Here is a 12,326-nt window from a genome sequence, read left to right on the forward strand (position 1 = left end):
ATTTCCACTCTAAAAAAGTAAGATTAGAAGAGAGATCTTAATATTTCTCAAACTTAATATTAGTCCGAAGATGGTTAGGGGATTATTTTACAGAGAGTTGTTACCATTTACAGCAATGATTGTTCTTGAATTTGGGAATGTTGTGGTAAATACTCTGTTTAAAGCGGCAACTATGAAAGGGATGAGTTACTATGTTTTTATTGTCTATTCTTATGCTATTCCTGCTTTCATACTCCTCCCTTTTCCTTTCTTCTTCAGGTAAATTTATTACTACTCTCTATTTTGATTTTTTTTTCTTTTTTTTTTATCAGTGTTAATTTTTTATATAATCAATTGGAGAGGTTGTTTTTGATGTTGTAGTTGCCTAGGTTATGAATAGATTGTGATTTTTACTTTATGAATATGCAGAAGAGCTTTACTTCCACCATTAAATTCAAGGATTATTGGCAAATGTTTCATTCTTGGAGCAATGGGGTATGAGTTAAGTTTGACTCCTCTGGGTGATGTTTTTTTTTTTTTTTCCCTTCTTGTTCTACCTTTTTTAGGCTTCTTTTATTCTTTGAGCAATAATTTGTGGGGCGTACAACAAGATACTACCTCTGTTTCTTTTTAGTTGACACGTATTTCTTTTTAGGAAATTTTTTTTTAGTTGACACGTTTTCTTTTGGGGTAATTTTTTTACCTTGTATTTGTAAGCTACCCCACTTGCTTTTTCATTCTCTTTCACTCTCACTCCTCTCCTTAATATATGTGCCTAAATCAAACGCGTCAACTAAATAGAAACGGATGAAGTATTATACTTGTAGCAAGTTCAGTAAAGGGGATAATTGTATGGGAAATATGTATGTACGCGAAAAATGAGTTAAAAAATCGGAATAATTATTTTGTTGGGTACATCAAAAATAGAACGATTTTCGTCTTGACAGAACCGCTCGTTTGCTGATGGGATACAAAGGAATTGAATATGGTTCGCCTACTCTTGCGTCAGCTATGAGTAACCTCATCCCAGCTTTCACTTTCATATTAGCCATCATTTTCAGGTTATTTTCTTTTCTCACTTTTCTTTATTTTTGTTTCATTTCTAAGATTCTTTTATAGCATTTCTAAGATTCTTAATTTTATACTATAATTTTGTTATTTGAGTGTGTAACATTTTGTTTGTTAGCCTACAAAGTACAAACCAATCAGAAATTGGAATCTACAGTAGGTAATGTGCTAATGTCATTTTCGAGTTATTAGAATAATTGATTCCACTTGAATATAGTGGGGCTTATATTGCGACAAAATTATGATAACGATGACTAAAATAAATCATGATGTATGTAATAAACTAATAACAGCATAACAATTAAATATCACAAGCTAAAAAACGGGCGTACATTCAACATGATGTTTCTCTCAAATGATCAAAAGTTAACCAAAGATGAATTAAAGTTACCTTGATTTGAATAAAATTTGTATGGTCTTATCTCTAATGTTTTAGTGTGTAATTTGTTTCGTGATTAATGTAAGTTAAAATTTATCCAAAATTGACTAAAACTTACCTTAAAATTATTTGATCATATACATTAAAATTATTGTAAATCCATTATGCACAAAAAGATTTTACAATATATTCAATACAAACACTATCTACTATGGTAATCATATCATATCATATAATTAACCTATACTAAAAGCAAATCATTCCATGACACTTGTCATAACCTTGTGAAAAATTTTCCCGCCTTTTTCACTTTTCTCTTTTTTTTTTTTTTTTTTTTTTGGCAAAATCTAGAAGTAAACTATTTATACCGTATGATATTTTCTTTCCACTTTGACAATCATATTCCTTAAATACCCAAATGAAATATTTATGAATATCTTTTTTATACTTTATGTAGTATTAATATTATTGTAAAAAATATTTAACAACCGTGCATTGCACGGGATTTTAACTGGGTAATTTTATTTCAACAAATTTTTTATAGGTCTTTAGGATAAAATTGTTATTTTAGAGTTTTAATTTCAAAATTTTATTTCTCCGTAATTATTAGTTGATCAATAATTCATGGATAGATAGTTGTAATAATATAGAAGTCATCATAGTAATTAAAAGATAACATACATACATCGTTGTTTTTCACATATAGAGTATGTTTCTATAACTTTCATTAATTGTATCTTATCTCAAAATAGGAAAATTTGTAATTATTAATCCCAACTTTGGGCCATTTACTTTCATTAATCCCAAGTTTATATTATTATTGAATAATCCCAATTTTGGGGGGCATTTACTTCTATCAGGTTATGACCGGTCAATAAAAGTCAATGAACTGTTGTTACAGGTAACTTGACACGTGTCAAGCCATGATTGGTCCAAAAAATAAAAATAAAATAAAAATTACAAAAATTGAAAAAAACAAAACAAAAACTCCATCCTCTCCTCTCCGTTCACCGGGCCACCCTAACCCACCACCATCACTGCCTAGTCTCATCCCCTCCCTAGTTGGCCCATCGTCCCACCCCTACCTCTAGCCCCACCCCTCCATCCTGCCCTAGTAACCAACCCTTGCGTCGCAAAAAACCACCCCGACTCCCTCCTCCACTCACGAAAACCAACAAACACCCCTTCCCCACCATGTCATTAGGGTTTTCGATGGTTTTCGTGAGTGGGGGAGGGAGATTGGTGGTTTTCGTTAATCGGTGGTTTTCGTGAGTAGAGGAGGGAGATCGGTGTCGGAGAAGAGGGCGAGGTGCGCCTAAGCACCGGTGAATAGGGTTGTATAGAGTGCGGTTAAGACTGCACCAAACCGCAAACCAAACTGCAATTTTGCGGTTTGGTGCGGTTTGCGGTTTCAAAATTGTAGTGCGGTTTTTGAAAGTAACCAAACCGCGGTTTTGTGCGGTTTCCAAAAATAATTAGACCAAACCGCACTTTAATAAAGTTTGTGCTTTTTATGCTACATTTTTATTTAAAAATACAAAAGAAATGAAATATACGAGCTAATCTTTGACTATTAGTTAATTAAAGGTTAAAAAAAGAGTTTAATATTAAAATTAAAATAATTAATTACAAATAAACTAAAAGTTTTGTTGTTAAAAAACTAATTATAACCTATTTAAAAAATATGGTTAAACCGCATCGCACCAAACCGCATTTTATGGTGTGGTTTGGTGCAGTTTTTTTTAGAAGTGCGGTTTGGTGCGGTTTGAAAAAATTACAAATTGCAATTTTGCGGTTTGGTGCGGTTTAGTATCCGAACTGCACCAAACCGCACTGCGAACACCCCTATCGGTGAAAGGTGCAAATGCGTTTAGGAAGTGGTGAATTGAAGAGTGGAGGTGGTGGTTTCGAGGGATCTGGTGTTTTGGCGAAGGGGAATGAAGTCGCGGTGCTTGGGGGTTATTTTCGACAACGAGGGGTGAAAATGGTGGCTTGGGGGTTGTTTTCGGCGACGGGGGGAGGGAGGCTACTAGTGGTTTTGGGGGAAGGGAGTGAGGTTGCGGTGGATTTCAGTGAAGTTGGGGAGGGAGATGGTGGTTTCCGGTGGTGTTAGGGAAGGAGGTGGTGGGGCTGTGGTGGGATGAAGGTGGATGGGTATGGTTTTTTAATTTTGTTGGTTTTTTTTTTTTAAAAAAATATTTAACTAATGAAATTGCGACATGTGGCATGTAAGAAATTTTTTTTTAAAAAAGTTTACCTTTTAAACAGGTCACCGGTCATTTGACCTGATAAAAGAAAATGGCCCCTAAAGTTGGGATTATTCAATAATAATAAAAAGTTGGGATTAAGGAAAGTAAATGGCCCAAAGTTGGGATTTATAATGGAAATTTTGTCAGAAAAAACCGTTTATAACAACCTTTTTGTTGGAAAAAACCTTATAAAATTTTTTTGACACAAAGAAACCAGATTGTAAATTTTTTTGTTGAAGACAACTAAAAACTCTAATTACCCTAAGTATCCTCTAATTTCCATAATTAGCCTTTAACTCTCAATTAATTAATTATATTAATTAAAAACACATAAAACAACCTACCCCCACCTTAGCCACCCCTCCCTTGCAGCAGCGGCGGCGGCCAAAATCGGCGTCGCCCCTACCACTTTCTGTCTACCTCATCCTTCCCTTACCATGCGCTGGCGCCGATGCGGCCCCTACCCCGGTTCGCCGGGAAGTTTAACCATCCAAAAGAAATCGTACAAACAAATCGCAAATTTCGCCGGCAAGTTATCAAAACAAATCGCACAAACTTCGAACCCTTTGAATCTCAATTTCAGAAGAGATTTTAGCAATTCTAATGAATGCCCAGAGTCGTAGATGACGAATCCCCATTCTTGAAATGGGTTGCTGTTGATTACGGCGGTGATGGTTGCCACTCTATTGGGTAGAATTTTTGGGTTAGGGTTTAGGAGGGTAGTCGCGGCGAGGGTAAATGGAAAAAGGAGGGGGTCGATTCGGCGGTGGAGGTTGGTCGGCGGGGGTGGGGATCTACGCAGAGGCTGAGGATGGGAGAGGGGGTTGTTGTGCGTGTCAGGAGGAGGAGAAGGAGAGGGTGGCTCGGCTGATGCCCGGTGGTGGTGAGGGGTGGGTTTTGTTTTGTTTTTGTTTTTTTTTTTAAATTTAAAAATTAACTTAATTATTAAATTGATTAGTGAGAATTATGAATAATTTGAAGATTTAAGGGAAAATAGAGGTTAATTGAGTGATTAGAGATCTCAGGTTGTTTTCAACAAACAAATTTCACAATCTGGTGTCTTTGTGCCAAAATATTTTTATAAGGTTTTTTCCATAAAAAGGTTGTTATAATGGTATTTTCTGACAAAATTTCCATTAATAATTACAAATTTTCCCTGAAAGTATCCTAAAATCAAAAAAGATGGTTTCTTATAAAATATGATTTGTATCAAGTATATGTTTTTTGGCAAGATTGTATCAAGTATATATATGATAAGAGTTGTTAGCGGGACAAATATTTATCCTAAAATTCAATGAACTATCCGGAGGGCATTGTCCGGGCACAACATTAGTAACTAATATATAAAGCTTAAATTTTAGTCAGGTCACGAGATAATGGCATTTGGCGTTTTCACTTTTCGCCAAATGTCATGCCACGTAGGCGACATATAGGATTTAGTATGACACCTCTATCGCTAGATTAGCGAATCTAAGATAGATTTTTTAATATAAAAAAGTTATTTAGAGTTTTATTTCTGATATGACTTCTAAATTTCCAAATGAATAAATAGATTGTAAATATATCTTATAAATATTTTAAATTTAATTTATGTCACAAAATTTATTTTAAAAAGTTGTACAAAACAAGTTTTATTTATGATATACTTTAACCAACTAAAACGAGATATCAAAACTTGGCATTTTGCTTTTTTGCCAAGTGTCATGTCATGTAGACAACAATAAGAATAAGTGTGACACGCTTGATACCAAGATAAATAATTATAACTTTTAAATACTTTTTTTTTAAACAAGTCCCAAAGGACATTAATTTTCATTGATTAAAGGCATACAACATCTACAATTGATGACTAGCAACAAAGAAGATAGATTTAACAAAATAAAACAAGAATTAATTGGAGAAGGATTAAGAATCCAAATACATAGATATAACAATTTGGCACATTCTCAATTCGTTGTCTCATATAACTTTTTAAGTGGATCCATTGTAGCTTCGTAATTCTTGAAGGAAGCGAATTCTTGTGACAATTTTGTATTCTGAACAGAGTAATCAATATCAATTGTAACCCCGCAACACCTGATACTATTCCAAGCGCAAAAAACACTTTTTCTTTCGAAGGAGTTTGAAAAATCTTGTCTTTCGAAGGAGATAAAAAAAAAACTTTGTTTTTCGAAGGATAAAAACCTTTTCTTTCTAGGGAGACAAGTTCTTCTCTAACGGAGGAACCATTATTAGAAACTAAAAACAAACAAATAAAAAAAACATAGATTGGGGCTTTCTACCGGCAAGATCCGGTGGAGGCCTCTCAAAAATTAAGAATGGAGGCTAGGGTTAACTGTTAAATACTTGACCTAACTTTAACCCGTCTTTATAAATAGCGAATTAATGTAAGATTTTTAGAATATAAGGACATAAACTGGGCAGGGAATCCGGGTTATCGCCGGGTACGTACTAGTTATTTATATTATAGAAAAGTATATACTCTATAGAATACATGTAGTCTCACACTCTCCACTATATATATGCAATGCTAATACTGTATGCCCCCAGTTTACAGTAATTTTACTGTACCTTGAGATTTTCGCACGTGATGTGAACAGTAATATTACAAATAAGTTTTTTTTTTTTAAAAAAAATGTCACCCATATTTTCACAAAATTTACCTATATTTTTATAAAAGTGATATGTAATTTCACAAAAATTGTCTATAATCTCACCTGTTTTTTTTTTTTTCAAATTAATCCATATAAAAAGTTACCCCTTTGTACATATAAGGTTACCCCATAATTAAACACAAAAATATATATGAAATTACCCTTAAAATCACAAAAGTTAACCATTGTTTATTCACTCACAAACTTAACGTTACTATAAAATTTACAAAGTTACCCATAATCTCGCAAACGTTACCCATAATCTAACAAAAGTTACCCATAAAAACATAGAAAAATCAACAAAATAAAAACAAAAAGATAAAATATAAAAAAGGAAAATTTGTAAATTACCATCCAAATAGCAGACTTGGTTTGAAATTACCACCGTTAAATTTTAATTATTATTTTACCACCCCTTAAATTAAAAGCGCTTATTTTCCCACCTTTTTTCAAAATTCCGGTGGCTTTTCTGTCTGTAGACCCCACCTAATAGCTACTAACGGCTATATTGACCCTTTTGATTACCCCCCCCTCTCCTGATTTTTCTCATCAAAACAGCTCCCAACTTCAATTCGCATTTCCTTCACCAAATTCCACCAAATTTTCTAGATTTTGCTACTTATTCTTTGAAGAATAAATCCCCACAATTAAAAATGCTCAATTCTCTTTAAGGTAAGATTCCATTTGTTCTTAATTTAGGTAAATAGGTAGATTTGGGAATTAGGGTTCTTGGGACAATTGAATTGGGCGTTTTTAACAATTGAATGTCAGGAACTTCACATAGCTTCTAGTCACCAAAGAACACCCAAAGATGGTGACTTTTCCCACTTTTTCCCCTTCACCAGTACATTGCATGCAAGTACAGTAAAGCAAGCAATTTATTTGCAGAAAAAACAAAAGTTAGGGTTTTACTTTAATAATTTTAGGGGTAGTTGAACACTTGACAGAAAATTTAAGAAGAAATAGAGAGAAGATTGATGATGGTTCAGCAATTTATTGAAGGAATTGATTGAGGGAAGTGATAAGTTGAGTGTAATAGAATAGTGAGAGGGTTAAGTCGAGAGAAAAGAAGAAAAAAAGGAGGAAAGTTAGTTTGGTGGGGCCCACAAACGGAAATCCACCGGAATTTTGAAAAAAGTGGGAAACTGAATACGTTTTTAGCTTAAGGAGTGGTAAAATAAAAATAAAAAAAAATTAACGGGTGGTAATTTTAAAACATGTCTACTATTTCGGTTGTATTTTACAAATTTTCCTAAAAAAAATTACATCACAAATTCAGAAAATTATACTTCCTACAACATTTATTTCTTTGTTTGAATAACAAAAGAAGCAATTATCCTCTAAAATAATATTTACCTTTTTAATCAAAAATTGAGGGAAAAAAACATAAAGTACAAAATTTAAAAAATAAAAATAAAAATAAAAATATGAACCAACCTCAAATTTGATTGTAGAAAAACACAATAAATTGAGACAATAAACTTGAAAATCGAAAAAATCTTCTCGTTAAAAAAAAAAAAAAATCAAAGGGATATTCCAAATGGAAGGAAGAAAAAACTTGAATCGTCAAAAAAGAATAGAAGTAAAAGAAAATTTGAGTAGTGGAGAGAGAAGGAGAAAGAAATTAAAGTTTCTGAAAGTGGGAAATGAGGAGTGAAGAGAGAAAAGTATGTGTTAAAGTTGGGTGGGTGAGTAAAACTCTCCTTTTCTCTCCGCCATTCAATAAAAAATACTACACCTGGTTTTTTTAAATATTTGATTGTGCAATGAGTATTTCTCTCATCTCACTGTCCTCACCCTTACCTTACCTTTTTTTTTTTTTTTTAATTATTATTTATCTTCTTTCAAAACGAATAGCTAACACTTTGTTTTGATAGGAAGAAATGGAAGGAAAAGAAGAGAAGAGAAATGGAAGGGGACAAATTCTCTTGTTTGGGTAAAACATTGGAAGAAGGAAGGGGAAGGAGAGGGAGGGATCCATTTTCCCTCTCTCTTTAATAAGCATAATCTCTCCAAAATTGGAGAGATTTGGAGGGAAAATGGAGCTCACCTCCCCCTCACTTTTTTTTCCCTTCCCTTCCTCCATTTTACCTCCCCTTCTTTTCCTTCCTTCTTTGCTATCCAAACAAAGCGTAAAAGAAATTAAATGTCACAATTACACTATTTTTATCAAAATTTCCTACATAGTATCACGTTATCCTCTTCAAATATGATTATATATATATATATATATATATATATATATATATATATATATATATATATATATATATATATATATATATATATATATATATATATATATATATATATATATATACATATATGTATATATATATATATATACATGTATGAATGACATATGTCATTTCCTGGTTAAAAAATTTCCCTCCAAAAGTTTTTTTTTTTTTTAAATTTTTTTGGCCAAAGCTTCTTAGAGAAGTTTTTAATACAAACTATACAATAATAATTCACTTCCTATTTGATAAGTATATCTTATTTATACGCAATAATAGTTTTCTATCTATAACTTTGTAATGTAATTCAGAGTTATTTTTATTAGTCGTGCATATATTATTCTCTCTGTTTTCTTTAGTGTGATAATTTTTTTAATTATGTTTTTTGTAATTACAGAACTTTCATCCTATTTTGCAATTAGTTTTTTTTATAATTAAATAGCAGTCTTAAACAAATGATATGTATTAAAAATTACCGTGCATGGCACGGGACTTAACCTAGTATATATATACATATGAAACCAGAATTGACACTTGTCATAACCTGGTTAAAAAATTTCCTTCCAAAAGGTTTTTTTTTTTTTTTTTTTTTTTTTTTTTTTTTTTTTCAAAAGTTTCTTAGAGAAGTATTTAATTTAATACTTACTTTACAATAATATTTCTTTTCTATTTGGCAAGTATATTCATTTTTACACATTCAACAAAGATTTATATATTTATTTACTTTATGACGGGAACAAAGTCATATAATAAATAATGTAATATTATCTAACTTTGTAATGTAATGCATGGTTATTTTTATTAGTCGTGCATTTCTTCTTCTGTTTCCTTTAAAGATTCAAAAAAATTGTAAGTACAGAACTTTCATCCTATTTTGCAATTTGATATTATTTTTTATAGTAAAATAATTGTATTAAACTAATGATAAATATTGAAATTACCGTGCATGGCAAGGGATCTAACCTAGTATATATATATATATATATATATAATTGGATCTTGCTAGCGAATGCCCCTGGGGCATTAGATAACCCTTTAAAATATTTTCTAATATAGTATTAATTTGGGAATGCATGCCAAAACCACTCATAGCCGGTGTAATTAATGTTTATTTCAAGTTAATATTTCTTAATATTTCTACGGAGTACTTTTATTATCTTATCCATGCCTTTGGGGCATGCGTTAGCTTTTGTCTTTATCATAAAATATGTTGTTCAATAAGTATTAATATAAAGTTTCATTGAATAATTTTTACAACAATTTTAATTAATATTTAATCATATAAAAATAACGTCAAAGTAGTGCATTGACATGCGTGCAATGTTGAGATATTTTGGGATGAAGGAAGTATTTAAAGAGGATGACATGGACGGTATGTAAGGAAATTTGATAAAACTATGGTGGCTAATGAGCATAGTTATGTAAGCAAATATTTTAGGGGTGGTATAGATATCTATTCTTAACAGTTTATAAAAAGACATTTAACATTTAATAGAGCAAACTAGTACATAAAAATTAAAGAGTACATAATTGTCCAAACTCTATTTACATAAGAATTAATAAAACAAAAACAATTAACACCAATGAGGGTAAATAAATAAATAAATATTTTAGAGAGTATAATTGTCTAAACACTATTCTTAATGGTTATTTTAAACTTTTTATAAGGGAGAAAGTTTAAAGGCATTTAACATTAGCGATGACTAAAAAACAAATAAATAAACATTTTAGAGGGCTTAATTGTCCAAAACTCCAATCACTATGCATAATAGTTATCTCAACCTTTTTAAATGGTAGACAAGTAGTATAGATTTCGTTGTGTAGTCTCTCAAAGTGATTGAAAGTTACATTTTTTATTGACGTGATTGAAGTATTGGACCTTATTTAACTTATTGAAACTTATTAGACTTAATTAAATATATTAGAACTTATTAAACGAATCTGATTTTATCTAATATTATCTAAGATTGATTACAGTACAATTTTAAAGATTGTCTACTTCATTATTGATGAAACTGAGCTTGATGGGGTAATAGAATTAATTTCCTTTTCAGAAGTGTGTTAATATCTGACATTATCTTTTATCCTGTTATATTTTGCCCTGAAAAAAGGATGGAAAAACTAGCTTGGAGACAGTCTAGCAGTCAAGCCAAGATATTTGGTACGATAGTATCTATTACAGGTGCATTGCTAATCATTTTATACAAGGGGCCGTCAATCATGTTTACTCCAAAAGATTCATCCATGCCCTATTACAAGTTACAACAGTCTTCACACTCTGAATGGATCATTGGAGGCGTGTTGCTTGGTACCGACTACATTCTTACTCCAGTTTGGTTTGTTGTGCAGGTATGTATAACACTCCAAAACCCTTTGAAAATAAGAAAGTGTTGCGTTTATTGAGGCACAATTGTACCTCCCCTGATGATAATCTCAATAACATTATTCAGGCACATATCCTCAAAGAATATCCTGCAGAACTTGTTGTGGTCTTCTTCTACTGCCTTTTTGGGACCCTTGTCTCCGGAGCAATATCATCAGTTACTGAACCTGAAAGATCTGCTTGGATGCCGAGACCTGATATATCTCTCGTGGCAATACTATACTCAGTAAGACCACTATTTCATTCCCTTGTTTAACTGAGGTTTTGGTAATTTCCAGCCTTACAAGGCATTGAAAATGCATACACTGTATGCTCCAGAGTCTAATCTCTATGTTTTCGATCATTTTTCTTAAGTTCTTAATCTCTGTGGAAAATTCAGCTGATTATCTTTAAGATATTATGGAGGGATTAGTATTCAAATTGATATTTTTTCCCGACCTCTCATCTCTGTCATGTAGGGAGTGTTTGAATTGCTGAGCACTTCAATTCAGACATGGATACTACATAAGAAAGGGCCTTTTTATGTAGCTATGTTTAAGCCACTATCTATAGCAATCGCTGCAGCAATGGGAATCATATTTCTTGGTGATACGCTTTATCTGGGAAGGTATTGTTTTTTTTTTGTTTTCATCTGTACTTTAAACTTGTTGAATGTCACTGTTCTTTAGATGTTGTAGTTCTTATACATATTGAATCTCGGGCTTTGTTTCGAGCACTTGCAGTATAATTGGAGCAGCAGTGATAACGCTTGGGTTTTATTCTCTGATGTGGGGTAAAACAACAGAGAATGCATACGAAGAGCTAAGCTTTACTGATCCTGAATCATCTTCTTGCAAGACACCCTTGCTGCAGAGCTTGAAATCTGAAAATAGTTAGAGATTTTGTAGTTAATGCATATACAAAGACTCTGTTAATGCATATACAAAGACTCCTATCACTTGAAAGTTGATGTTAAAATGGTCACTTGTAATTTCGTATATATTTTGTAAATTTGTATTTAAAATTGATCTTAAGAGTATAAAGAACGCTGTAAGCATCTCATGTCGCATAATCTTATTTACAAAAACATTAAACATTAATACTATGAAGACAAAAAAAAAAAAAAAAAAAAAAAAAAAAAAAAAAAAAAAAAAAAAAAAAAAAAATTGTACTTTTGCACTTATGTTTAGATTGAAACATGTTTAGTTATAGTTTAAAACTATTGCAGCATGTATCAAGTTATCAATTTGGCAGATTATGCCCTCTATCTGTTATTGATAATTGTGTCGTATTCCTCACTCCTCAGTGACCCTTTGAAAACCTATTTTTTCAATTGCATTGCTTGGTGTTCAGTCACCCAAAATTTGGAAAAGATTTACGCTTTGTTTGGATAGCAAA

The 12,326-nt window shown here is 31.8% G+C and overlaps 1 protein-coding gene across 2 annotated transcripts; it reads left to right on the plus strand.

The window, feature by feature from the left end:
* LOC145594871 (WAT1-related protein At3g28050-like) lies at window positions 1-11,989 on the plus strand. Of its 2 annotated transcripts, XM_081651216.1 has the most exons (7): window positions 1-258; window positions 409-474; window positions 927-1,040; window positions 10,678-10,915; window positions 11,017-11,175; window positions 11,408-11,556; window positions 11,672-11,989. In XM_081651216.1, exons 1-7 carry the CDS (start codon window positions 71-73, stop codon window positions 11,823-11,825), a joined length of 1,068 nt encoding a protein of 355 aa, XP_081507342.1. In that variant the 5' UTR covers window positions 1-70; the 3' UTR covers window positions 11,826-11,989. The 2 variants fall into 2 exon arrangements, with proteins under 2 accessions (XP_081507342.1, XP_081507343.1); XM_081651217.1 differs by lacking the exon at window positions 409-474.
* The last annotated feature ends 337 nt before the right edge of the window (window positions 11,990-12,326 follow it).

This window comes from Chenopodium album, chromosome 19 (assembly GCF_948465745.1).
Source record: "Chenopodium album chromosome 19, dcCheAlbu1.1, whole genome shotgun sequence".
Taxonomy (NCBI): Eukaryota; Viridiplantae; Streptophyta; class Magnoliopsida; order Caryophyllales; family Amaranthaceae; genus Chenopodium; species Chenopodium album.